Source organism: Bubalus bubalis, chromosome 8 (assembly GCF_019923935.1).
Source record: "Bubalus bubalis isolate 160015118507 breed Murrah chromosome 8, NDDB_SH_1, whole genome shotgun sequence".
Classification (NCBI taxonomy): domain Eukaryota; kingdom Metazoa; phylum Chordata; class Mammalia; order Artiodactyla; family Bovidae; genus Bubalus; species Bubalus bubalis.
Window position 1 is genome coordinate 27051979 of NC_059164.1, and position 27047 is coordinate 27079025.

Here is a 27047-nt window from a genome sequence, read left to right on the forward strand (position 1 = left end):
CTACTGTCAATAATTGAATCTTGTTAGCAGATTATTTTTCAAGTTTGTGATTGAGCGTTCAGCCTAGTGGGGTTGTGGGAGAATGAGAAGGGAGTTAGGAGATGCATGGAATGTATGGTATGTGAATATATATGACTAGTTTGTGAAAACATAGAGCTGCACTTATTGCTCATGGTATTTAACATTATACCAGAGGCAAAAATTTGTTGTAGAGTAGAAAAATGTCTTTATGGGAAAGGGGATGGAGCTTTATGATAGTAGCCCAAATGTGTGTCTGATTGTTAGCTAGAGCCGGCTTTGTTTAAGATATGGATGTCTGACTGTATCAGCGTGTAGATGTTAGTGGCTATGGATTTCATAGACTCATAGAAATGAGAGCGGGAAGCCCTGTTATTTCATGGTGTTCATTATTCTGCCAGACTGGGACTGGTTGCCACAGTCTGGTTTCAGTGCTGAAACTTTCAGTGCTGCTCGTTCCAATTTTAGATGACTCAGACCATGGAGTTACCACTGCTTATCTTGGGGGATTTTCCACCAGCTGAAATCTCACATTTAAAATGTTTCCCTTTAATAGAGACTCTGAACTTTCCTTTTCTCATTACTTGTCATTCTGTTTCTTTGATTGCTCTGGTCTTCCAGAAACATTTCCAAATGTGATTTTACCAGCGAGCCATCTAGGTCAGTAACATGTTTGTTTATTGATGAGAGCAGTGGCTGACCAGATGGCCATCATAAATTTGCCCTAGTCTTCAGCATTACCTGCCTCGTTTAATTTCAGCATTTAAACCTACCTGGGAATAAGGTCTCCAGAGCATATTTTTTTATTTTTCTAGAAATGTAAAGGGGGTGTCAAGTATAGGCAACTTCAGTGCTTTGGCAATGAAAATGCCATAAGCATTTGTTTATTTATTCAGCACATAATGGCACAGTGTCAAAAAGTTTCTGTTTTACATCATTCCTATTACCTTCCTGTTACCCCTCAAGTCCCCTGCTATTCCTCTCGCACTGTGAAATGATGATTTATTTTCAGTGACAAGCACCACCAGCCAATAACCTTCTAGGAAGTATCAGTGTATCAAGGTTCTTTTCCCCGAACCTTTCGCCCTTGGAGAAGCAGACAGCAGCAGCATTACCTGAAGCCAGGGAGACTGAGCGTGGGGTTTTCTTGGTCCTGAGAGCAGCTGTCGTCACCTGATGATTTTACGTCAACTGGTAATTCATGGTCAGGAACATGAGAAGAAAGCATTCCCTGGACAGACTGTCTTCGAATTGTACTGTAGTTCTCTGCTAATAGATTGCCTTACAAGTGTCTTGTTGTGATACATATTTTAAATAAAATATTAACACTATCTGGGTAATTTTAGGAAATATAGCAATTTAAAAAATAAGGCTAATTAACTTCATACACCAGCACGGTGTTTACTGGTTTAAAAGATTTGTCAACTGAGAAATGTGACCGGGAAGAGCGCTTTGCCCATTGACTGAGACTCAACTTACGTGCAGTTTTGTCTATGTCGAAGAATCATTCTTTGTTAGCTAAGATGCAAGTTTCTGCCTAACATGGATGTAGAAATATTGATTGAGTATAGAGTATCTCAAATTATCTCTGATTAAGAGTTATTGTTTTTGTTCAATTTCCATTCTGTCACAGACTAAGGCTTCTATAAAATACATTCAAAATGAGATACTACAATAATGAAATAAAAATTGAAGACATGCATGATTGTATCTGATTCAACAGGCATTTAAAATACTCTGTCAGGGGTTGCTATAAAATTTTCTCCATATTTACTCCCAAGTCTATGTAGACCTCCTCACACACCATTCTGTTCCTGAACTGTGATCAATTCCCATGTTATATATTTTGAATGATATGATGATGAACAGATGAACACTGCTGTGAGGTGCATACACATGACGTGATCAGCGTATGGGGAATGATCAAATATACTAATGTATTGGTTTTTATGTTCTTTTAAGAAACAGTAAGGAATCTGTTTCAACAGCTTCTTTGGGTGAGTGTAAAGTAAGAATCGAATGAATTTACTTCTCAGCTAAGCAGTAGTTCCTGTTTTTAACTACATACTTTTACAAAGGAGTTAACTATTATTACCAAATTTTTATTAACTATTAACTATTTATAGGTATCTTTTTATGCCAAAGAAGAATATGTTTTATGTCAGTTGCCCATTTAGGCTTGAGCAATCCATGGGATCTGAACTTTGTATACACTCATTTTTCATGTATTATTATGGTCCTTTGTTACGCAAATCAATGCCTCATTGCTCCATGATGAAACTCAGCCCATTATTAATCATCTTAAATGTGACTTGGGGTCTTATTTTCTCCTAAATGTTGTCAGTGAAGTACGGTAGACTTCTGCTGTTTTCTTTCAGCGAATTCAAGGTCGAAAAGCCAGCCTGGAGGAAATACAGCTTGTTCATTCGGAACATCACTCACTGCTGTATGGCACCAACCCCCTGGACGGACAGAAGCTGGACCCCGGGACGCTCCTAGGTCTGTATGGGCCTCCGTCGTGCTGAGATCAGCGCATCCGGCACTGCCGTTAGTCAGCACTGCTGGCAGCTCAGAATACTCGGCAGTGCGGCCCAGAGCTCTCCCAGCAGCAGTGCCCTGTGCAGCGCGCAGCTTACAGTTAGCCAATGTAGATTAAGAAAATCCTGCTTTAGGGAAAATGGCAGGGCGGCTTTTATGATGTTGATTTTTATTTGTGTGTTTTTTTTTTTTTTTGGATCTCATTTTTTTATATTTCAAGATTTTTTTTTTATTTTTAAACTTTACATAATTGTATTAGTTTTGCCAAATATCAAAATGAATCCGCCACAGGTATACATGTGTTCCCCATCCTGAACCCTCCTCCCTCCCCATTGCATCCCTCTGGGTCGTCCCAGTGCACCAGCCCCAAGCATCCAGTATCGTGCATCGAACCCGGACTGGCAACTCGTTTCGTACATGATATTTTACATGTTTCCATGCCATTCTCCCAAATCTCCCCACCCTCTCCCTCTCTCACGGAGTCCATAAGACTGTTCTATACAGCATTTGTGTCACCGTGTTATAGCTGTTGGGAGTAAATGCATTGTGACGTTTGTTTACATTTTTAATCTACATTTTTTTTTCACATTTTTCTGTGAATTTATCTTCACCTTTCAAATTTATTTTGTGTCTTTCAGTTCTTTTCTTCTATGGCCTTAACACACACAGGGCACAATATAACTTATTTTAAATGAAAAACTCCATATTACTCTACCTAGAACCCTGTATTTTATAGTAAGGTTGCATTTTAAATCTTAATAGACTCTATGTAGTACATGTTTTAGTTATGGAATCAAATAGTAGTTGGCAGAAGTAGAAAACTAATAAAGCTAATCTTTATGATTTTTTCCAAACTTTATTATCAGATTTTGAAGTCAAATTTATGTTTCACTGCTTTATATAAACTTTGTATGAGTGATAGAATCAACAGTATTGAAGAAAGTTCATGACAGAAACATTTTAGCTGAAACAATTCTGTTAATTAAGTTTATTAATAATCTTTTATAATAGAATAATAATGCATGACATGGTGATGTATGCCCAAAAGATTATGTTTTAACTGAAAATACATTTTAGGACTTTTTCTTGAAAATCCCTTTCTTTCCAGTAAACCTGTTATGTCAGTTCCAAATTATTGGACTCTTTCACCCAATTCAGAATTATTTTGAGATGATTCTATGTTAACTGGTCCTAAATAATTTGAAACCAAGTGGATGACATGTAGTAGACAGGCATCTTAGAAAGCATTTATGAGGGGAAATTAACAGTCACCAATTTTAACATTAAAAATCTACCCTTTTAAAACAAGTGGCAGGCATCCCTAAATTTATGAACTAAGCATATATAGTTGTGTGTGTGTGTGTGTGCATTTATGCGCATGCCAGATGGGGAGAAATTGACAGAAAAGATAACACAGGAAGATTACTGTTTTTAGAAAACATTATGAAAATTTGATGAAAGACAGTTTGTATAGTAGAATTAAACTTATGTATACCTGTGGTGGATTCATTTTGATGTATGCCAAAACCAGTACAATATTGTAAAGTTAAAAAAAATAAAATTAAAAAAATAAACATATATTAACATAAAGCAAGTGAGTCCATTTAGATATTTACACTCTGTGTGTTATTTTTCTCTTTTTCTGTTGCTGGAGTCAATCTCTGCACATGGTGATTTTTACATAAAGCAATTTTTGCTGTGTATATTGTGCAATAAATTTCCTTATTTTAGCATGAATTAATAATTCCACCCAGTTTACCAAAATGATGAAGTAAATCAGACCATAACTTGCACAGTTTTCCGTGGTTGAAATACTTATGCATTTTAAGTATAAGAAACTATGTTCATTTTTATTATTTGTTAATTTAGTTAGGAGAAAACAAGTAGAAAACTTTCCCCATTTTTTTTTTTTAACTAGATCTCAAACTTTGGATTTAATTAAGATAAATTTACATGTAGGTGTTTCAGAGATGCTCCACGATAACCATATTCCACATATTAAGAGAAAGGCCATATTTGTAAAAGATACGAAGTTTCAACTTTGGCAGCTTTGAACTGTTCTACTTATAAAACATGGCAATATCACTGTTTAATTTTTTTAATGAAATTTGACACTTTTGAGAAAAGCTGATTTTCTCAAAACATGCGTATCATTTAAAGATTTGAATATTTAAAAATGAATTCCAGTGTATAATTTAGAACTTGGATAATAGTCCTTTTCAAATATATATGCGATAAAAGCACCAACTATCAATTATTTATTTTTTTACAGTTTTGTATAAATAATTTGGCCATTTATCTCATTAGTTTTGAGTATTCAGTGTGAAATAAAATTCATACAGTAGATGATTTCAGAGTTAACTGTAGATACACATGTGGAGTTCCAGAGGCACCCCTCAGGGATCAGTACAACAGTGTCAGCCTTGTGCGCAGGCTACAGGGGTAAAAGGGAACAAGGATATTGTATTGCTTGGTCTTGATGTCTAGCGCTAAATTCAAATTTGATGATGCTTCTGAACTACATCAGTCTCTCCCATCAATTCAGAAACAACTTCTTCAATTCAGGGTCTAAATTTAAAATCGTGTTCTTTTAAAAGTTTAACGTCTCGTATTTTTTCGTTCTTTATGAAATGTGAATTCTTGGGGCTTGTTTTTTTATTTATATCTCAAAGACCAGATTGAAGCTGCCATGTATGAATGTGTAGAAATTCATAGCCATGAAGATATTTTCTCTTTATCCCTTTCTTTTACCCCCACACTTCCTCTTCTTCCTCTAATCCCTCCCACCACAGATGGTGCGGGAGGGTTTGTCAGTGGACACACACACAGTTTAATTGATACTACTACTTTCGACGGTTCTGGTGTTAGGAGAAAGGATTTACATAAAAATTCACTATGACCAGATTCATCAGTCTCTGTATCATGAAAGACATCGATAACATATAAAATCATTAGATGTGAAAATGGGCACCATTTATCTCTTTAAATACTCTAGACCCTGTAAGATGACACTTTTAAAACATTCTCTCCAATCGTGTCTGGTGAGAGGTTTTCCTTAGCATTAATTTTCCTGTCATTCTCACTACCAGTTTTCATTATCTTGTGGCTAACTGGAGCTCAGTCCATGGATAAGGTGATGTAATGTTATTAAAAAATAAATCAAGTCAACTCAATGAAATAGGCTTTTCTTATACACTATTAAGTTTAAACTATTGATTAATTTGGTTGTTTAGTATTATTTAAACAGTGCTGAAGTAGATTCTCAAGTATTATTTGTCTTCTATATTTACTTAGAGTTTAATGAAACTGGAGCCTATTATACAGAGTGAAGTAAGCCAGAAAGAAAAACTCCAATACAGTATACTAATGCATATATATGGAATTTAGAAAGATGGTAACAATAACCCTGTATACGAGACAGCAAAAGAGACACTGATGTATAGAACAGTCTTTTGGACTCTGGGGGAGAGGGATAGGGTGGGATGATTTGGGAGAATGGCATTGAAACATGTATAATATCATATATGAAATGAGTCGCCAGACCAGGTTTGATGCACGATACTGGATGCTTGGGGCTGGTGCACTGGGACAACCCAGAGGGATGATATGGGGAGGGAGGAGGGAGGAGGGTTCAGGATGGGGAACACATGTATACCTGTGGTGGATTCATTTTAATATATGGCAAAACCGATACAATATTTTAAAGTTAAAAAAATAAAAAGAATAAAATCACGGAAAAAAAAAAGAAAATCTAATTTACATTAAAAAAAATTACTTTATTCCATTGTAATATTACCTTTAGCCCTTTTCACTGACTATGGAAGGAGTTGTTCAGACATTAAAATATACATTATTTTTTATTTTAATTTCACATATGAATACATCCTTACAAAATATTCACTGATACAGAATTATCTTTGTTATGAGGAACAACTTAAGAAAACTTTTTACCATGCCCCAAGCTATCCATAAAAATGCTTATATATCTTTTACTGATATCAGTATTCCAGTTTTAATGTTTCTTCATGATTTGGGTATTTTTTTTTCTGTTGACTTACGTCTTTTTTCCATTCGAAGTCCTTATATGTATATATATAATGAGATATCTTACTTTTTCATTTGCACTTAGACATTTCTTTATAGTTTTCCATCGTTAACAATTGCATTTGAAAACTCAACTTGTACAGTTTATTGTTTTCAAAATAAACTTTCTTCTGTGACAGCAGAATCTATTTAGACTTTTACTGACATGACACAGAAGATTCATCACAAACCTATTTTCAATTTTTATTATTTATTTCATTGATCATCAACAATTAGGATAAGTGAAATGGAGATTTGTACCTGGTTCTACCACTGATCTCCTCAGTGACCCATATGAATCACTTCAGAGATAGTTAACTATGATATAGAGATGCCCACTTGCCTTTCCTTTAGTTACTTTGTAAGACACAAGTCTTGGAGCTTTAGGAGTGGTAATTTTGGTTTTCTCCATACATGCAGTAGATAATATAGAAAAACAAAGTGCTCGTAAACAAAAATGATTAAAATATGAAATCTCAATTTCAAGAGATAGTCATAAGTAAGATTTTGACATTTACTTTAGATCCTGAAAAGGTTATCCTTTTTATGGTTCTGTGACTTATTTGTTTAAAATACTGTGAATAATGGAGAGGCTTATCATATACTTGGCCTCAGCTATATCTGAAATGTTTAGAATTTAAGGATAAGTCTGTATACTTAGATAAAAATTTTCGTATTTGGAGCATGTGAAAAATGAGAGTGTATTTCATAAACCTTGTGGCTCAGAGCATCACGTTAGTGGGGTACACTTAAGGAATGGCTGAGTTATATATGATAAGGTATAAATAAAAAAGATATTGTGATATATTATAAATTGTGTAGGGCAGTTGAAAAAAAATCTTGAGAATTAAATTTCATAGGTATGTGTTTGTTCATGTGGGGCAGTAAACTCTACAGGTAATAATATATGTGTGTATATATATATGTAACAATTTGCTTTGAGTTCTTAACAATCTAAAGTTTCATCAATTTCCCTCTGAGTCAAATGATAAATACCATGTGACATAATATTATGTATTAATAAAACGCCCACATTTTAAAACCTATAATTATATTCAAATTTATATATTTTTCATGTCTTTTTACTATGTAGGTGACTCCTCTCAAAAGTTTTTTTCTTCATTACCATGTGGTGGACTTGGGGTAAGTATCAGTTTACTGGTTTAAAAATTTTTTTTATTAGGGTATAGTTGATACACAATGTGGTGTTACTTTCAGGTGTACAGTAAAGTAAATCAGTTATACATATACATATAGCCTCTTTTCTTAGATTTTTTTCCTATATAGGTCATTACAAAATATTGAATAGAGTTCCCTATGCTAACTCCCTACTACTAACCTAACAAAATATTGAATAGAGTTCCCTATGCTAATTCCCTACTACTAACCTATAGTAGGTTCTTGTTAGTTATCTGTTTTATATATAGTAGTGTGTATATGTCAATGCGCATATCCCAATTTATTACCCTCCTTTTTCCTTTGGTAACCATAAGTTTGTTTTCTACATCTGTGACTTTCTGTTTTATAAATAAGCTTATTTGTACCATTTTCTTTTTAGATTCCATATATATACGATATCATATGATTTATGTCTTTGTCTGGCTCACTTCACTCAGTACAACAATCTTTAGGTCCATTCATGTTGCTGCAAATGACATTACTTCCTTGTTTTTATAGCTGAGGAATAGTCCATTGTGAGGCTTCCCTGGTGGCTCAGTAGTAAGGAATCCACCTGCCAATGCGGGAGACATGGGTTTGATCCCTGGTTCAGGAATATCCCCTGGAGAAGGAAATGGCAACCCACTCCAGTATTCTTGCCTGGGAAATCCCAGGGACAGAGGAGCCTAGCTGGCTACAGTCCATGGGGTTGCAAAAGAGTCAGACATGGCTAAGCTACTAAACGACACAATAGTCCATTGTATATATGTACTGTATTTTTTAAAATCCATTCCTCTGTTGATGGACATGTAAGTTGCTTCCATGTCTGGGATATTGTAAATAGTGCTGCAGTGAACATTAGAGTGCATGTATCTTTAAGAATAATGGTTGTACCAATTTATATTCCCACCAGTGGTACACTTGGTTCCCTTTTCTCCGCTCCTCTCCAGCACTTATTGTTTGTAGATCTTTTTGATGATAGCCATTCGGGCAGGTGTGAGGGAATACCTCATTGTAGTTTGATTTGCATTTCTCTAAAAATTAACAATGTTGAAAATCTTTCCACATGCTTTTTGGCCATCGGTATGTCTTCTTTGGAGAAGTGTCTATTTAGGTGTTCTGCCCATTTTTTGATTGGATTTTTTTTTTTTTTTAAATATTGAGCTGCATGAGCTATTTTGGAAAGTAATCCCTGTTGGTTTTGCTTTGTTTGCTATTATTTTGTACCATTTTAGGGCTGTTTGTTTTGTTTATGGTATCCTTTGCTGTGCAAAAGCTTTTAAATTTAATTAGATACCATTTGTTTAATTTTGTTTTTATTTTCATTACTTTAGGAGGTGGATCAAAAAAGATGTGTTGTAATTTATGTCAGAAAGTATTCCACCTATGTTTTCCTTTAAGACTTTTATAGTATCCAGCCTTACATTTAGGTCTTCAATCCACTTTGAGTTTATTTTTGTGTTTGGTGTTAGCTGCTGCTGCTAAGTCATGTCAGTCGTGTCCGACTCTGTGCGACCCCATAGACGGCAGCCCACCAGGCTCCGCTGTCCCTGGGATTCTTCAGGCAAGAGCACTGGAGTGGATTGCCATTTCCTTCTCCAGTGCATGAAAGTGAAAAGTGAAAGTGAAGTCGTTCAGTCATGTCGGACTCTTCACGACCCCGTGGACTCTAGCCTACCAGGCCCCACCATCCATGGGTTTTTCCAGGCAAGAGTACTGGAGTGGGGTGCCATTGCCTTCTCCGGTTTGGTATTAGTGGGTATTCTAATTTTATTCTTTTACATGTAGCTGTCCAGTTTTTCCAGCACCACTTATTGAAGAGACTGTCTTTTCTCCATTGCATGTTCTTGCCTTTGTCAAAGACTAGATGACCATAGGTGCCTGGGTTTATCTCTGGACTTTGTGTCCTGTTCTGTTGATATTTAGTTCTTTTTTCATGTCAGAACTTAACTGCTTTGCTACCGTAGCTTTGTGGTATAGTCAGAAATCAGGGAGCCTGATTCCGCCAGCTCCATTTTTCTTTCTCAGGATTGCTTTGGCTATTTGTGGTCTTTTGTGCAGATTTTTTCTATAATTTTTTAAATCTAATTCTGTGAAAAATAGCATTGATAATTTAATAGATATTGCATTGAATCTGTAGGTTGCTTTGGGTTGTATAGTCATTTTCACAATATTGATTATTCCAGTGTAAGAACATGGTCTAATCTCTCCATCTGTGTCATCTTGTTTCTTTCCAGTTGCTCATCTTGTGAGTATAGGTCTTTCACCTCCTTTGCTAGGTTTATTCCTAGATATTTTATTCTTTTCGATGCAGTGGTAAATGGGATTATTTCTGTTGACTTCTTTTAAATAACATAAACTTCAGAAATATATTCTTTGACTTATTTGGTCAGTTGTGCTTAAGGCTCTTTCTCAGTATAAAAGTTATTCTGGACTTCAGGATTGGCCAGATGATTTGTAGGGCTCAGTGCCACATGAAAATGCAAATATCCCTGTCCAGAAATTATTAAGAATCTCAAGATTGTGAAAATACCTAAGTAATCCAAATGTCAGACCCTTAGCACTGCAGGTTCCTGTGTGAAGCTGATTTGCTAGACATTTATATTGCTGGAGAAAAGGTAATACAAGAAGGTTTAACATAGTGTTATAGCAGATTTCAGTTTTCAGTAGTTACATTCAGTATGCAGATACATTATATTCCTGGAGAAAATGGCGTAAACTTCACAAAGCACTTTGCATTGTAGGACATTTTGTTTGTGAACCTCCTGAGGTATTTTTGTCTTCAGTAATTAATGAAGCCTTTTTGATCCAGGATACTTATACCATATTTCAAAGACAAAGTTATTTGGATCTGACAGTGTATGAGGAAAAATGTCGATATTTTTGTGGGTCATTAAAACATACCCTATAACCTATAGTGTACTTAAAGTTAGCCCTTACCAGTAACAAGCCATAATCCTATATAAAATGAAAAGTGAAAGTCATTCATTCGTGTCTGACTCTTTGTGACCCCATGACTGTATAGTCCATGGAATTCTCCAGGCCAGAATACTGGAGTGGGTAGCGGTTCCCTTCTCCGAGAGAACTTCCCAACCCAGGGATCGAACCCAGGTCTCCTGGATTGCAGGCGGATTCTTTAATGTCTGAGCCACTGGTAAAGCCTTCATCGTATAGAACTGAGTGCTAAATCAAGATAGGCCAAAATAATTGTAGATCAGGTTTCCAAGGACTTAGGAATTTAAGTCTGTTAAGTTTCTTAGATAATTGAAGGAAAAAAACACAACTAGTCCTGTGTATATATTAGGCAATTATTTTTCTATAACTAGATTTTACCCAGGGAAATCCCATATCTTTTCAGCTAATTCTATCATTTCAGCGATGCTCGATTAAGCAAGGATAATCTTGCTATTCCTTCACCTGTGACCCTGCCCTGTAGAAGTAAGAATGGCAGCTACAGCCAGTGTCCATTTGGACATTACAGTTTTTACCGGCATACAACTGAGGTTTATAACAACTTTATAAAACAGTCATTATTATTAATACCATTTTGCAGATAAGAGCCTGAAGGCTCAAAGAAGTTGTTTCTCCTTTGATAAATAGAATAATAAAGATAAATTTATTATTTAAAACTTAATATGTAAAGAAGTTATTTTCCTGAAGTCACCTGTAAAAGGCTTGCAGTATGAGGTTGACGTGCAGCTTAGGTCCTTCCAAAGCTTTCATCTTCAGCAGACCAGCCATGGTCCCTGGAGCCCAGCAGCACAGCTGGGTGACTAGTGCAGTGTGGTCTCCTTCGTGGCAGCTCACCATGAGCTTCACACTTTGACTCCCAGCACAGGACAGTCACCATCCCACATTAATCCTTGCTCATTTTTCTCAACCCTCCTGTGGAGCCAGGAGCTTGCAAAGCCATTCTAGAAAGCAGAGAATTAGCTGACTTTTTGAATGGGTCTCATTGGCTTTTGCACTTATTTTCTGACTTCCCAAGTGGCTGTTTGAGAATGGCTGATTATCTGCAAATGAGGCAGAGAGTGAAACAAAGCTAATGACTGCTCTGTGGATTTGGTGATCGGGAGGAAAGCAAAGCTGTTAGAGAGTGGTGGTCATCAAACCCCCGCTCATTTACAAGTACGTTTAATTCATGACCCAGAGTTGAGATGAGGATAGCTCTCTAGGACCCACTTCTCAAGCTTGTCCTCTGCTGTGCCCGTGGCTCACTGTCCCTTGAACACAAAGTACATCTACTCAGCCATGCTAAACCCATGCCCCCGGCACTTCTTATTCTTTAGCAAGAACTGCTCCAGTCAACTCTTAAGGTGCCCAAGGAATGAACAGAGACTGCTGCTTTGGCACAGTGGGTGTCATAGATTAGCACTGATGTAATCAGTATAGTGGCAGTGAGGGTGGTAGAGAAATCTAGCTTGGACAAGCAGAAGCAGGAAGAGTAACGTTAGATTAGTTTGACTCCATCGTTGCTGGAAAGGGCTTGAGAGAAGCACCTCTTTTTATAAAGTTGGCCGATAGGTCTTCTGGTGGTGTTTATGTAGGTCTAAGTGAGTGTGTATGCGTGTATGTGTTGTGTTGTGTATATCTACACTTGTTGATGCTAGAGAACTAGCTTGATTCAGTGTTTTTGTTTCTTTTAGGAACCTTATTGTCTTCTTAGACCATCTTGGACTCTTGAGATCTTTGGTTTTGATATAAGTCCTAAGAGAAACTGGGTCTTATGGATTTGTATTATTTTTTACCTCCAGGACAGTCTGAGACATCTTAAGTATACAAAAGATATCCAGTATGAACTTGGAGTGGGCCAGCTTGGCAGCAACATGGGAGCACCCTCGTAGGCTTTGAAAGCACTGAAATTGCTTTTGTCTTAAGGCCCCCTTCTGGTTCATATTATCTAAGATGAACCCATTGGTTTAAATTCCAAAACACTTGATACTCTCCAACTGTTAGGATAAACTGCAGTTACCTAGAATATATACCTTCCTACTAGATGGGTTTAATTTGTACCTACTGAATGCTGATGGATTAATTGGCTTTTGAGGGGTCTACCTGGGGCATTATGAAGTTAAAAAAATCTCTACTACTTATTTGATTTTCCCATAAAATGACATGCGATTATTTGCTCGGGTAGCTCAATGCATAAGTGGTATCTAAGGTGCTTTAAAGTGTATCCTCTGGAATGATGTTCTGAACAACGATCTCAAGGTCTCAGAATTCCTTTGTGTTTGCTTCTCATTTTGTTTCGTTACTACAGCATGACTCACTTCTGATTACTGTGTGATTGCACTACAGGAAAATGCACCAATTGAAAAGAGCATTTTACCAAACCCCAGGCCTTGGTCATCATACAGTGAAACAGATAATTAAGGGACTCTGGAAACAAAAGCCAGTGCTGGACCACTTTAGTTCTCACTCCTCAGGGTATATCACTAAAAATAGTGATCATTTTCCTGGCCATCTGACCTGCTGCTGTGTGAAGAAATCTTGAAGTCATTTCTCAGCCTTATTTTTCCCTCTTCACTTGATAGGCCACAAAAAAAAAAAAAAGAAAGAAAAAAACCACAAAAGCAAGGACGAGCAGGCTTTTATGATAATGTCGTCATCAGCTCCCAGCTTCAAACACTTCTGCGGCTTTTGAGTTGTCATTTATAACTTGGAACTGAATCGACCCATAATTCCCCTGATACACTTAGAGAAATTGATAACAGACTCGGCACTTCTTTTATGGCTTGGAGGAGGCAACTCCAATCACATCACTATTGGCAGGCAATATTATTTTTTGACATGGTTGTAAAAGTATAAAGGGGCTTATGGCATTTGTTTAGATGAGGAATGGGCTCTCAAGCTGTGCTGGGGTTTACAGGACCAGATTAGTGAGAAGCAAAGGGAATATGATGTTTGCAAACAGGATATGATTTTATATATAAGTTTGGGTTTCATGCTCCGCTCCCTGGGGAAAGCCCTGCAGACAGCAGAGAATTCCACTTTTATCCTACAGCAGACCAGCTCCTAGTGCCAAAAGCCAGAAAAATAAACGTGGTCAATGGGCAGTGTCAGACCCTTGATGGGAGGAGGAGGAGCCAGGGAAGAGGCAGAACAATTCCCTGGGAGGAATGAGGAATTGCAGAGCATGGGGCCTGCCTAACTGGTCAAAGATGTGCCCGAGGGTTCTGGGAGGTTTCATCTAGGCACCTTCTCCAGCGGCAGCTCAGTTAGTCCTCGAATGCAATGCTGGCTTTTTATTACAAACTTTTTCCATCCATATTCTATTTGATTACACCTAGATCTGACACCCTATGAGGTTTATGGATGTCAATATTTTTGTGATTTGGGGAGGAGGAAATAGGGAGAAGGATAAGGTGATGGTGTGGAGGTAATTTTAGTCTTATTTCAGTTGCTCAGAGGTTTTCAGCAGACATATTACTTATATACTAACTATGTTCCCTGTAGAGGAGGCAAGTTTGGATGAATTATGTCAGATTTTCTTTCACTCTCTCAGATTAAAAATGTAAGCTATCCCCTCTGATGTATAAAATTTGCATGTATGAAAATAATATATATGTGCACATATTTTAAGAAGAAAATTCTTTTATTATTACCACATTTATAACTTCATATTATTTCCCCATTTATTATACCTCATTGGTTCTCCACATTTATCCACCCAATGACAATAAAAAAATTCCAGCGGCACATCTTTCAAAGACAGCTCTGACTTTCTCTGTGGTATTATAATATCAAGGAATGATTTACTTTATGAGCAAATCTGTGCACGTATAGTTAACTTCAGTGTAGTAGAAAGACATGGTTGATTTCTCTCTTGCTGTTTACAGTTGTCTTCTTTGAAACAAACCAAAAAGAGAAAAACAGTATTTTTAAAAGGCATGAAGTGTGCCATCATAAGAGGAGTGAAGGGCAGGAAAAATAAGATAAGGCTAGTTGTCAGTGATTAGACAAGGAGCAGGAATGCAGACTAAGAAGACAAGACTGCTTTTCCCATTGCTCTTAGCCTTTCCATTGGACTGGTTTGGATAAATGTGCTGTGGGAACACAGAGGAGGGAACTTCCAGAACTGAAAAGAAAGAAGAGGGGTGTGGGGGTCACTCAAGCAGTTGTAAGACAAATATGCAAGAACAGTGAGGAATGAACATGTTTTGGGTGAGTCTGTGTGTTTGTTGGGGTGGGTTATGAGTGTGGAGCTGGGAGAGGCATCCAGGCATTACCTGTTGAGGCTCTCCTAACACATCATATTTTTGACAAATGCACTAAGTAGTTGTTGATTAGTAAGGAATTTTTTTCTTCAGGGAAAAAAAAAAAACTAATGCTGATGCCAAAATTTGGATATTCCTGGAATTTTGATAATGATGCAGGAGCCCCCTTCCTCTTAAACTTACACATCATGTGTTATTCCCACCTAGGTGTCCCCAGCATGTTCAGTGCCTTTTGTTACATTTGCAGAAAGAGGCAAGAATAGCATCTGTTTCTCACATGCAATAATCAGGATAATGTTGATTTTCCTCACGTTAATGGTCAGGTCTACCCTGGCTTGCAATCAGTGTTTCATTTCCTCTGCTGCTGCCATCAAAGATGCATCACAGTCCTCTTCCCTCCAGCACAACGAGAGGATCCACCCAGATTCGAAATCTCTCTTTCCCCATCTCTCTTTCTAATTGTATTTGGATTTTCATTAGTTTTAAACTTGATGCAAATGATACTAGCAGGAACACCCCAAGGCACCTGGGAAAAGTAAAACAGATAAGAGGCCTTCATGAAATTGTTTTGAGAATTTTGTTTCATGTTGTGGATTCCACAAAAAGATCATGTTGCCGTAGACTTGGAAAATATAGTCCAAGATATTATGCAAGCCAGGGAATTCTTTGTAAATAACAAAGAAAGTTTGCAGTATTGCATAGATCGTGCTAATTATACATACCCAGTGATAGTTGCAAGGAAGTAGACAACAACCCCCTCCCCTGCCAGATAGATATATACATTACTCTGTGTTGACTGCAAACTGTAAAATCCTATGGAATCTTTAATTGCCTGATGTCCATTGCAGGGAAGAGGAAAATTGGAAATGAAAACCTTAACTTCCTCCTTAATTCACTTAACTGTAGCATTCCCTCTGTGATTAAATTCTTTTGATTGCTTTGACATTATGGAATGCATTTTGAAATTTCATTTTCATTTGCTTTTTTAAAGTAAAAATGACTGTAACAAAAACTATTAAAGTTCTTCTGTTGTAAAAATGAGATATTTTAAAAATGCTATCATCAAAGCTTTACACCTGTGTTTTTTACCCTTGAAACTACAACACCTTTGGGGGGGGAGGAAATATATATGTGTGTGTGTGTGTGTGTGTGTGTGTGCACGCGCAACTATGTCAACCAAAGTTGTATCAGTAGTGGGGAAAAAGGAAACACACTCATTTCTGGAATTTCTTTTCCTTTCATTTTCTCTGTTAATTTTCTTGCCTGTGGTTCTTGATTGTCAACATTCACACAAGAAAAATTGCACCTTAGGTTCTGTAGTTGCTGAAGGTAAATGAATTTGATGAACTTCGAGCTTCAACCTAACAGGAAATCTATGATTCTAAGAAACAAAAATTCAGAATTAAAGCATACTACAGTGAGTTTGAATATACATTGCACTGATTGTCAAGAAAACATAAACCCTTAGGTCCAACAAAAACTTAGTTGACAAAATAAGACTACCTAGAAAAAAGCACCTTTGGGACAGTTTCTACGTTGTACAGCCTGAAATGCAGATAGATCCAGGCCCACCTCAACCTTTCTTTTTGATGTGAAAAAACTCATATTTCCCCTTTGCCATATTTTTCACCCTGGTTAGTTCCAGATCAAGAGATGCATCCTGTAACAAACCAACGTCCAGTACATAGTATCGACATGTCTCTACTGGATTTGCCTTTGCGAAGTATTTTGCCAGAAAGTTTAGTAGAAGTGTTTAAGATTCTCAAATAATACATAGTGTTTTTTTCAGAATTCAAAACTAAAATATTTTACTGAATGCTTAAGCCCTAGTAGGCAGTTCACAGCAGAGTCCTTAGGATGCAATCATTCTAACCCCCCAAGTAGAATCCATAGCTCCTGACTCCTAGGCCAGCAGCATCATTATCACTGTGTCATGATTTATTTTTAAATATAAAATAATAAGTAAAACAAAGGACTTAAAATACAAAGTGACGACTCACCTTAGCAATGAAGCAAACATTGCATCACCGTTTTTATCAGTGCTAATAAGGCTATTGAAAGACTAATACGTTTGTGAATGATATGCATCCAAAATCATTTGGTTTATGTATAATGTTATCCCTCTGTATGACAGTCTATAGGTCCATCCACACTTCTACAGATGACCCAGTTCATTCCTTTTTATGGCTAAGGAGAAGGCAATGGCACCCCACTCCAGTACTCTTGCCTGGAAAATCCCATGATGGAGGAGCCTGGTAGGCTGCAGTCCATGGGGTCGTGAAGAGTCGGACATGACTGAGCGACTTCACTTTCACTTTTCACTTTCCTGCATTGGAGAAGGAAATGGCAACCCACTCCAGTGTTCTTGCCTGGAGAATCCCAGGGACAGGGGAGCCTGGTGGGCTGCCGTCTATGGGGTTGCACAGAGTCGGACACGACTGAAGCGACTTAGCAGTAGCAGCAGCAATATCCCTTTGTGCATATGGACTGCATCTTCTTCATCCAGCCCTCTGCTGATGGACGTTTGGGTTGTCTCCATGTTCTGGTAATTGTAAATAGTGCTGCAGGGAACCTTGGGGTGCATGTGTCGTTTTGAATTATTTTTTTTTTCTGGGTGTATGTCTAGTAGTGGGATTGCTGGGTCACACGGTAGTTCTGTTTTTAGTTTTTTACGGCCCCTCCATACTATTTTCAATTGTGTCTCTGACAATTTACATTCCTACTGCCAGTGTAAGAGGCTTCCCTTTTCTCCACACCCTCTTCAGTAGTTATTCTTTGTGGGTTCTGGGCTAATGACCACCCTAAGCAGTATGAGGTGATATCTCATTGTAGTTTTGGTTCGCATTTCTTTTTCTTAGTGAGATTAAGCATCCTTTCCTGTGTTGGTCTGTATGTCATCCTTTCATCTGTATGTCTCTTTGGAGAAATGTGTATTTAGATCTTCTGCTCATTGTTTCAATGGGTTGTTTTGTTTTCTTGATATTGAGCTGTATGATCTATTTGTATATTTAGAGATTATTCCTTTGTCAGTTGCTTCATTTGAAAATATTTTCTCCCATCCCAACAGTTGTCTTTTCATTTTGCATGTGATTTCCTTTGCTGTGCAAAAACTTTTAAGTTTAATTAGGGTTAGCTAAATAATATGATTTCTATGGTCTATAATTAATATTTACTGTGGGTACATTGTTATCTTTTATAACAATCGGTAAACACTTCTCTAAGTGATTCTATACCATTCTGAAGTGTGATCCTTCAGCCTCAGGAGACTTACTACTGTGTACCTGCGGCATTTTTGTATTCTATAGAGAAGGAAACTGCAGCCCAGAGACAGAGGGTAACCTTTTTAGGTCACTCTGTTAGTAGGTGGTAAAGTACAAATCTCCTGATTCCAAGCTCTTAACCACGGTTCTGTGTACACACACCTCACTGTAATTCCAAACGCCTATGATTGTCAGCACTCCTTTCCCAAATGAGAATATCCCTAACCCTAAGAAAAGCAAAATTGTTTCTTTTGCCAAGAACATTCTATTCTTATTGAAGTTCCTATAAAGTATTAAACCCATGAACTCAAACATCATTAATTTGGGGTAAATAGTCATGTAGCTGTATACAGCATTTCAACCCGAACTAGAACACTGAACAGTCTGCACTTGGAGCAGACCACTGTGGAGCAGGCTAGAGAGAATCTCATTTTACATACTGGTCTGAGTCAGGGTTCATTTTATGAAGTTGCTTTGGGTAGACAAAGGACTCTGACATTCATTGTTTGGTGAAAAAAAAGGCCAGCTGATTATTTAATACCCTTTACACAGTATGTACATCAGATTAAATGAAAGGGCAGTAGGAAAATACAGAAATGACGCTATTCACCTCTCTCAGTCTTGGTAGGACTGACCAGCAGGTTGCTGAAATTGTGCATAGCAACGATGGAAACTCTCACATTCCTTCACTGACCACATAACCCACAGGAATCCATATATTATTTATCACATCCTTTAGTCCATCAGTATCTTAACTGAAGATCCTGAGTCTCAAGAGGTAGCACTTTGCCACAACAAACATGTTACCCTGCTTATTATTGGCATGTAAATAGCAAAGAAGAGATTTTTTTCTGACAATGAAGAGTGACTAAAAATTGCACCTCTAAGGTCATTAGAGCTGTCAGAAAGCAGTTGTTATACTGGGAGGGGGTTTGCAGCAGAGCATTAATGTGCACAGCCTGCCCCGGGATCTCCTTCAGCTGCTGCATTGATAGCTCACGCCTTCTTTCCATATGGAATAGTGGTCACAGTATTCATTCATCATATCCATGGTTTTCCTTGGAATCTGAAGGTCCTCCGCATAGCTGTTCTATTTCTTTTTCATCTCACCATGACTAAAGAAGCTAAGGTGTGGGCATTATAATCTATAAGGGACCCCGGGGGAATGGGCTGTCACTCATGTGTTCCTCCCAGTGTTGAACAAAAGGTATAAAGCATGCGGGGTCATCCACCCATTGTTATCATAAATCCATCTCCGCTGCATTTCAAAGGTCTCAAGGTTTCAGCAGAACATGTAACATGAAATTAATATGTACCTTTGAAGACCTGGCATGTTGTATCACACAGGAGAAGGGAAAACACCCATCACTACAGGCTGCAGAGCCAAATGAGGAAGAGTCCAATAAAGAATGTGGCTGTTTTTTAACCCAGAAATATGTCCCTTATCATGATCCTATAGGAGGAAAAAAGCAGTGGTCACCCAAATTTATCATGGACTTTTAAGAGGTTCTGAAATGTTGCTGTCTAAGTGACTGTAGAACTGTCCCTGAGAGGGTTTATGATTTTAAGGAATGTGTACTTATGCCCAGTCCTAGAGTCAGAGAAACCAACAATAGATGTCTCTGTGAATAATTACTTCATTCATGTGAGTCTCAGTTTGTTTATCTGTAAAATAGGAATAATGAAGCCTTTCTCATCGTGTTATTGAGAAGATGAAATATAATAGTGAAGATTATCAGTGAGAGCTGTGACGAGAGAGTGGCCACTTCCCCGCTTTGACGGGGAATTATTTGACAGCCCTAATTAGTTCTGGTTTTGCAGGGAATAAATAGGCTGTTGGCTGTGTCAAGGGTGTGATATAAATGCTTCTTCAAAGCTCTGAAACCCTGAGGTCTCATAGGATGCACCTACCCAACTGATGGTCTACCATTAGATTCCTGGCTCTGTAGGGAGACTAGTAAGGGAGGGGAGGCCATTGTCTGTTTTTTTTTTTCTTTTTTAATTTATTTATTTTAATTGGAGGTGAATTACTTTATAATATTGTGGTGGTTTATGCCATACATTGACATGAATCCATTGTTTTTCAGGAGCCCCTGTGACAAAGCACATAGGCAGATAACCTTGGTTTAGAAATTGACATTTTTGGATTTAAATCTCCACACTCTCCCAACTTGAAAGTGTTTCTCTGACTCTGAGATATAGATTCTGGTTCAGCAGAACTGAATGTAGCCTGAGATTCTGCATTTTTCACAAACACCCATATGATGTCAGTGCTGCTGACCCATGGGCCACAGTTTGAGTGATAAGATCCACGACTGGATGAATCATTTTATTTTTCTGTGCTTCAGTTTCTTTACTTTTTTTTAAGTAGAGGCAGTTAATGAAATTTGCTTTATCTTTTTCCTTGGGGACAAATATGACATACTTGGCGATCTGATTGATGAAGGCTTCAAGAAGCAGTGTGTCTTCTTGGGGCTTCCCAGGTGGCTCAGTGGTAAATAATCTGCATCCCAGTGCAGAAGGCACAAGAGATGCGGATTTAGTCCCTGTTTGGGGAAGATCCCCTGGAGGAGGAAATGGCAGCGCACTCCAGTATTCTTACCGGGGAGATCCCATGGACAGAGGAGCCTGATGGGTTATGTTCCATGGGGTCTCAAAGAGTTGGACACAACTTAGTGACTAAATAGCAACAAGCCCTGTATTCGTGGCACTTAATACTAGCTTTTCTGGTGTATCATTAAGAGAGCTACAGGAGAAACAATAAAGACAATCTTTTAGAGTTTATGTCTGTATCAGTCCACTGGGGAATAAACTGAGTTATGTTGTAAAATGTTTAACAAGGTGCCCAACACTTATCTGGTTCCCCTACTGCCCCATGTGTCTTTCTTTAGATGCTGACCAAAGATACTTAGTTTTTGCTTTCTTTGAATAATATATTTTATTTTACTATGTCTTGCACCGAATCTACTAAGAATTTAGGTTTTTCTCGCTGAATCTTTCCTTCTCCCACCCCTGCTATCAGTATTCCCAGAAACAAAATATCTACTGGAATTTTCAGTTCTAGTTGTAAGTGTGGAGGCTTAATGATAGAAAAATGCAAAAATTTTCAAATATCTCTTAAGTGGATAAAAGTAATTATTCTATTCCCAAAATGAACAAATAAGGAATTCAGTTTGCAGATGCTATTGTATGTATAGGTAGAGTTTTAAACTAATTAAACTATGTATTAATAGATAAAGCTAAAATGTCTTGGAAATTAAATCATGCCTTAAAACAATTTCAGTGACTTTAAAATATTTGATAACTTCTAACTTTCCAAGGTGCTATAAGCAGAACTATCTGGTTCCACAATAGATTCATTTAAAAAGTTCACTTTTCCTGATGTGATGCACAAGTTGAATGGATGTTTTATTTCTTTCACAGTTAAGCTCTAATATGACATGCCTAAAGTGGCACAGAATAAGTACGGTGATGAAAATAATCTCAGTTTCTTCATTGAGTCTGGTGTCTGTCAGGAGGTTTCTAGGGGCATCTGATCATTATTTAAGTTAAACTCAATTATTCAGAAATGCCCTGTGGCCTAGCAGCAGCATAGCATAGCAGCAAGCGCTTACTAAACTGCTTAGCATTGTCTGAGGAGCTTTGATTTCCAACTTTCAAGGGGAAATATTCAAGGCATCCACAGAGGAACCGTGCACCACATTAACTATGCACAGTGCATGTGAAACCTGTTGTTAATGGGCACAACGGTATTACGTTTAACTCTGCAGATATTTCCAAAGGGAATCAACAGGCTGCATTTAGATTATATACAGGAGACTGTTCCACAATTCCTCTTCTTCTAAGTTATTCTCTTTCCCTTTTAAATACTTTCAGTACAGGTAGCTTAATTTCTGTCAGGTGCAGCTTTTCAGAGCCTGAGCTTTGTTTTGGGTGCCAGTGACTGAACTATGCTGAATGTGCTTGGAAAAGACCCACGTTCATTCAGGACACTCTAGTTGAACTAGATCCATATGTAGCTGTATATGTATGTATGTATGTATATATATGTATGTGTGTATATATATATATATGTGTGTATATATATATATATGGCATCTGGTCCCATCACTTCATGGGAAATAGATAGGGAAACAGTGGAAACAGTATCAGACTTTAATTTTTGGGGCTCCAAAATCACTGCAGATGGTGACTGCAGCCATGAAATTAAAAGACGCTTACTCCTTGGAAGGAAAGTTATGACCAACCTAGATAGCATATTCAAAAGCAGAGACATTACTTTGCCAACAAAGGTCTGTCTAGTCAAGGCTATGGTTTTTCCAGTGGTCATGTATGGATGTGAGAGCTGGACTGTGAAGAAGGCTGAGCGGGGAAGAATTGATGCTTTTGAACTGTGGTGTTGGAGAAGACTCTTGAGAGTCCCTTGGACTGCAAGGAGATCCAACCAGTCCATTCTGAAGGAGATCAGCCCTGGGATTTCTTTGGAAGCAATGATGCTAAAGCTGAAACTCCAGTACTTTGGCCACCTCATGCGAAGAGATGACTCATTGGAAAAGACTCTGATGCTGGGAGGGATTGGAGGCAGGAGGAGAAGGGGACGACAGAGGATGAGATGGCTGGATGGCATCACTGACTCGAAGGACGTGAGTCTGGGTGAACTCCGGGAGTTGGTGATGGACAGGGAGGCCTGGCGTGCTGCGATTCATGGGGTAGCAAAGAGTCGGACACGACTGAGCGACTGAACTAATCACTAATATATATATATATATATATATATATATATATAGTTTTTGATGTGCTGCAAAATAGAAAGTAATTTTGGAACAAACCTCAGGATTTTTTTTTTTCTTTGTTAGTATTTTCTAAGAGCTTCCTACTTTCATTAGTGTGTTGCACTGTGGTAAGCACTTTGCATGCATTGGTCAAATTAATGCTAATAAAGGTGGAAGGTGGTATTATATCCATTTTTCTTAAGGCTTGGAATTGTTAAGGACCTTGTCTGGGTTTGAACAACTTATAAGTGGAAATGATGGTTTTCAACATCTCTAACTTTAAAGTTAACAAAAATAAATGAAGTGTTATTGTACTAAACATTGATGATACCTAAGCCAAAGCTACCACCTAAAAAAAATGGAATATAAGGTAGATTAACTTTGTCCAAAACCTGGTTCCTTGGAGCCTCTGTTAAAAAGCTTATCAGAAGTTCTGACAATTTTCCAAATCCTGAGGTTGTGGAAACCTCTAGGTACAAACTACGGTGTAATGCTTAAACAATTATTGGTAGTCATTCTCTCTTAGGACAACTTCTCTTGATATGGCTAATTTATAAATAAATCTTCTAACACATTCCTCATTTCACCTCCAGCTTCACCTTTTCTATCTTACTCTCTTACCCAAATAGAACTCCTTCTTTGTACAGTTTGGAAGGAAAAGTCCTTTCTCTTTGAAATCAGTGCTTCTCAAATTACCGTATGGTGAGGAAAGATTTTGTTTGCTTATGCTTTGTAGAATGCATTAGAAAAGAATTACTAAAATTGAGATACAAAAAATATGATAAAAAATATGTATCAATAGATACCTAATTATTCTAAATGGATTACCACAAAAGTTTCTAAATGCTTGCTTGTGTGTATCTTGTGGACTGTGAACACTCTGTGGACCATGGTTCCATGGGTCACACTTTCAGTAGCAGTATTCTAGACCAGTGGTTCTTGATATTGTTGGATTTAAATCTGCCATCTTGTTAGTTGTTTTATATTTGTCCCATCTTGGTTTTTAAAAAAATTCTTTATTTATATTTGGCTGCACAGGGTCTTCATTACTGCGTGGGCTTTTCTCTTTGTTGCGGTGTACAGATTTCTGACTGAGGTGGCTTCTTCTCCTGCAGAGCACTGGTTCTAGGGCACCTGGGCTTCAGCAGTTGCAGCTCTCAGGCTCTCAAGCACAGGCTCAGTAGCTGTGCAGGGGCTCAGCTACCCCACAGATGGTGGGATCTCTGAGGGGTGCTCATTTGCTCAGTCACGCCTGACTCTTTGCAACCCGGTGGGCTGTAGTCCTCCAGCCTCCTCTGTCCCTGGGATTTTCCAGACAAGAATAGTGGAGTGGATTGCCACTTCCTTCTCCAGGGGATCTTCCTGATCCAGGAATCCAACCTGCATCTACTGCATCTCTTGCATTGGCAGGTGGATTCTTTACCACTGAGCCACCAGGGAAGCCCCCACCTTGGTGTTAGTTCTTTATTTTGGGAAGTTGTTTTTTGTTTTTTTTTTCATTTTCTCTCTTTTTCTGCCTTCCTTTGTTGTTGTTCATCACTCAGTCATGTCTGACTCTTCGTGACCCCATGGACTGCAGCATACCAGGCCTCCCTGTCCATCACCAACTCCTGGAGTCTACTCAAACTCATGTCCATCGCATCTGTGATGTCATCTGACGCATGAGATGCCAACCATCTCATCCTCTGTCATCCCCTTCTCCTTCTGCCTTCAATCTTTCCCAGCATCAGGGTCTTTTCCAATGAGTCAATGCTTTGCATCAGGTGGCCAAAGTATTGGAGTTTCAACTTCAGCATCAGTCCTTCCAATGAATATTTAGGACTGGTTTGCTTTAGAATGGACTGGTTGGATCTCTTTGCTGTCCATGGGACTCTCAGAATCTTCTCCAACACAACAGTTCAAAAGCATCAATTCTTCTTCTGCTTTGACATTTTTTTCCTTTGAAATCTTTGATGCCATTCCATTGTTTTCTACCTAAAATACTTTCTGCTAAGAAATCTATTTTAATTCATACCTTTGTTCAATTTTATATAATGTATTTATTTTCTCTGGCTGCAATTAAGGATTCTTTTGTTACTGTTGTTGAGTTTTTAACAGTTTGACTGTGTTGTGTCTAGGTATGGATTTTTCATTTGTTTGTGTAATTGATTTTTTTTTCTAATTATGCTTTGAATTTTTTGGATATGTAGTTTCATTATTTGAGAAATTCTCAGTCATAATCTCTTCAATGTTTCTTCTGTCTTGTTTTCTCTCTCTTTCCTCCTTCCAAGAATCCAGTTATACCTGTATTAGACAGTTGCAGTTACTTGTCTTATGACCTCAGCTCTCAGATACCCCCCAAATTAATATTTATCAGCATTTTTCTTTTTATCAGGTTGAGTGCATTATTTTTGCCAGTTTATTCTAAATGGTATATTAAATGTAGGTCAGTTGTTCTTGTGTTCACAAACTGCTGGATGGCCATGAGTTATTCATTACAAGAAGGCTGTGAATTTATGTGTACATACAATATTGTCCATGGACAGAATAAATATTATGTGTCAAACATATGAGGATATATTTTCAAATGTATGTTGGCACTGCTGCAATGAATATGCCTCAAATTAACTTAAAATCACTGCTGAATTATATATACCTTTTACCATGAAATATTTACTCAACAAAATTTAACAATGCAATAAAACATTCTGTACTGCTGTGAATATTTTGAACGTGTACTTCAAATGTTAACCTGAGCATCTTTGCTCTAGTCTTTGTCTCAAGCAGAGGTAAGATTCCTTTATAAACACACCTGGTGTAGTTATCCTCTCCCAGTGCCCCACCCTAAGAAATAGCCTTGAGTTACAGCATGGTCACTGCACAGAAGGAATCAATCCAGCAAGTTCCCTGGAGATACATTTTTTACTTTTCTGCCTTAGAAATTTAAAACTATGTAAAATATAAGTCACTCTGGATAGCAGGATTTATGCACTGACAGCCCAGTAGCCAAGTTCAGCACACAAATAGGTTTTTTTTTTTTTTTTTTTTTTGAGGGGGGGTCTGGGTATGAATTTTTTTAAGTGAATTCTTATCAGTACTTAAGGCTGAGAAATTGTTCCTGACTTCCCCCCTTCCCCACTTACCTTACCTTAGGTTTTATGTACATTACCAGTCTGGAGTCATTAGAACACAGGGGTACTGCTGTAGTCCTACCCTGTATCACTTTTATATACAAGTTTATCGAGGCTCATTTCTGGTGCTTTGTCCTTATTCGTGGACTTTATCTGTCTCTGCTGCTGCTGCTGCTAAGTCGCTTCAGTCGTGTCCGACTCTGTGCGACCCCATAGACGGCAGTTATCTGTCTCTAGTGGTCATCAATCCCATTAATCCCGAGAAAAGTATTTTAGGGAAAAGAGTGGTATTGTTATTGCTATTTTTAAAATCATAGATTACATGACAGTGTATATTATCCAATGACAGATCTATCTGTGGACAGTCCCTTACTTGGGACTTCAGTTATTTGGTGCACAATATGTCACTTTTCTTTTTATGTCCATTTTTATGTGGCCATTCTCAGAGCAAACAGTAAAAAAGAAAAAAAAGAAGAAGAAACTGAAGACCACTAGGTGCTTACCAAAAGATTTGTAGAAGCCCAGAAATTTCTCAATAAGGCATTGAGGAAACATCTTCATTTCATGCAAAATCTTGACCATGGATTTTTGGTCATTTTAACTCATGTTTCTAATTAATAGTGAAATGAGCTATGAAAACAGTGTTTTTGAAAACAGTGGTTATACCCAGTTCTCAGATGTCAGAATCTATTCCAAAGGAAGTGAACATTTGAAAGGGTGGGTATACTCAAAACACCACTTCATATGTGCACTCAACAAAATGAATCCTGGCCTCTCAGAGGCCTCAGGCTTTCCGTGTACTCCCGGCCTGCCATATGTACAGGGACATATGAGCATCCTCATGGATCTGGCTTACAACAGGTCAAAATTGTCTGTTTTTTCTTCTTTTAA

The 27047-nt window shown here is 37.8% G+C and overlaps 1 protein-coding gene across 4 annotated transcripts in view; it reads left to right on the plus strand.

Moving 5' to 3' along the window:
* Window positions 1-27047, plus strand: part of HDAC9 (histone deacetylase 9) — a 1051976-nt gene that overhangs the window by 773241 nt on the left and 251688 nt on the right. For all 4 annotated transcript variants that reach the window (XM_044946512.2, XM_044946509.2, XM_044946510.2 and 1 more), the window contains 2 exons: window positions 2397-2517; window positions 7733-7782. In XM_044946512.2, the coding sequence (XP_044802447.2) occupies window positions 2397-2517; window positions 7733-7782 (171 nt within the window). The remainder of the gene's footprint in view (window positions 1-2396; window positions 2518-7732; window positions 7783-27047) is intronic.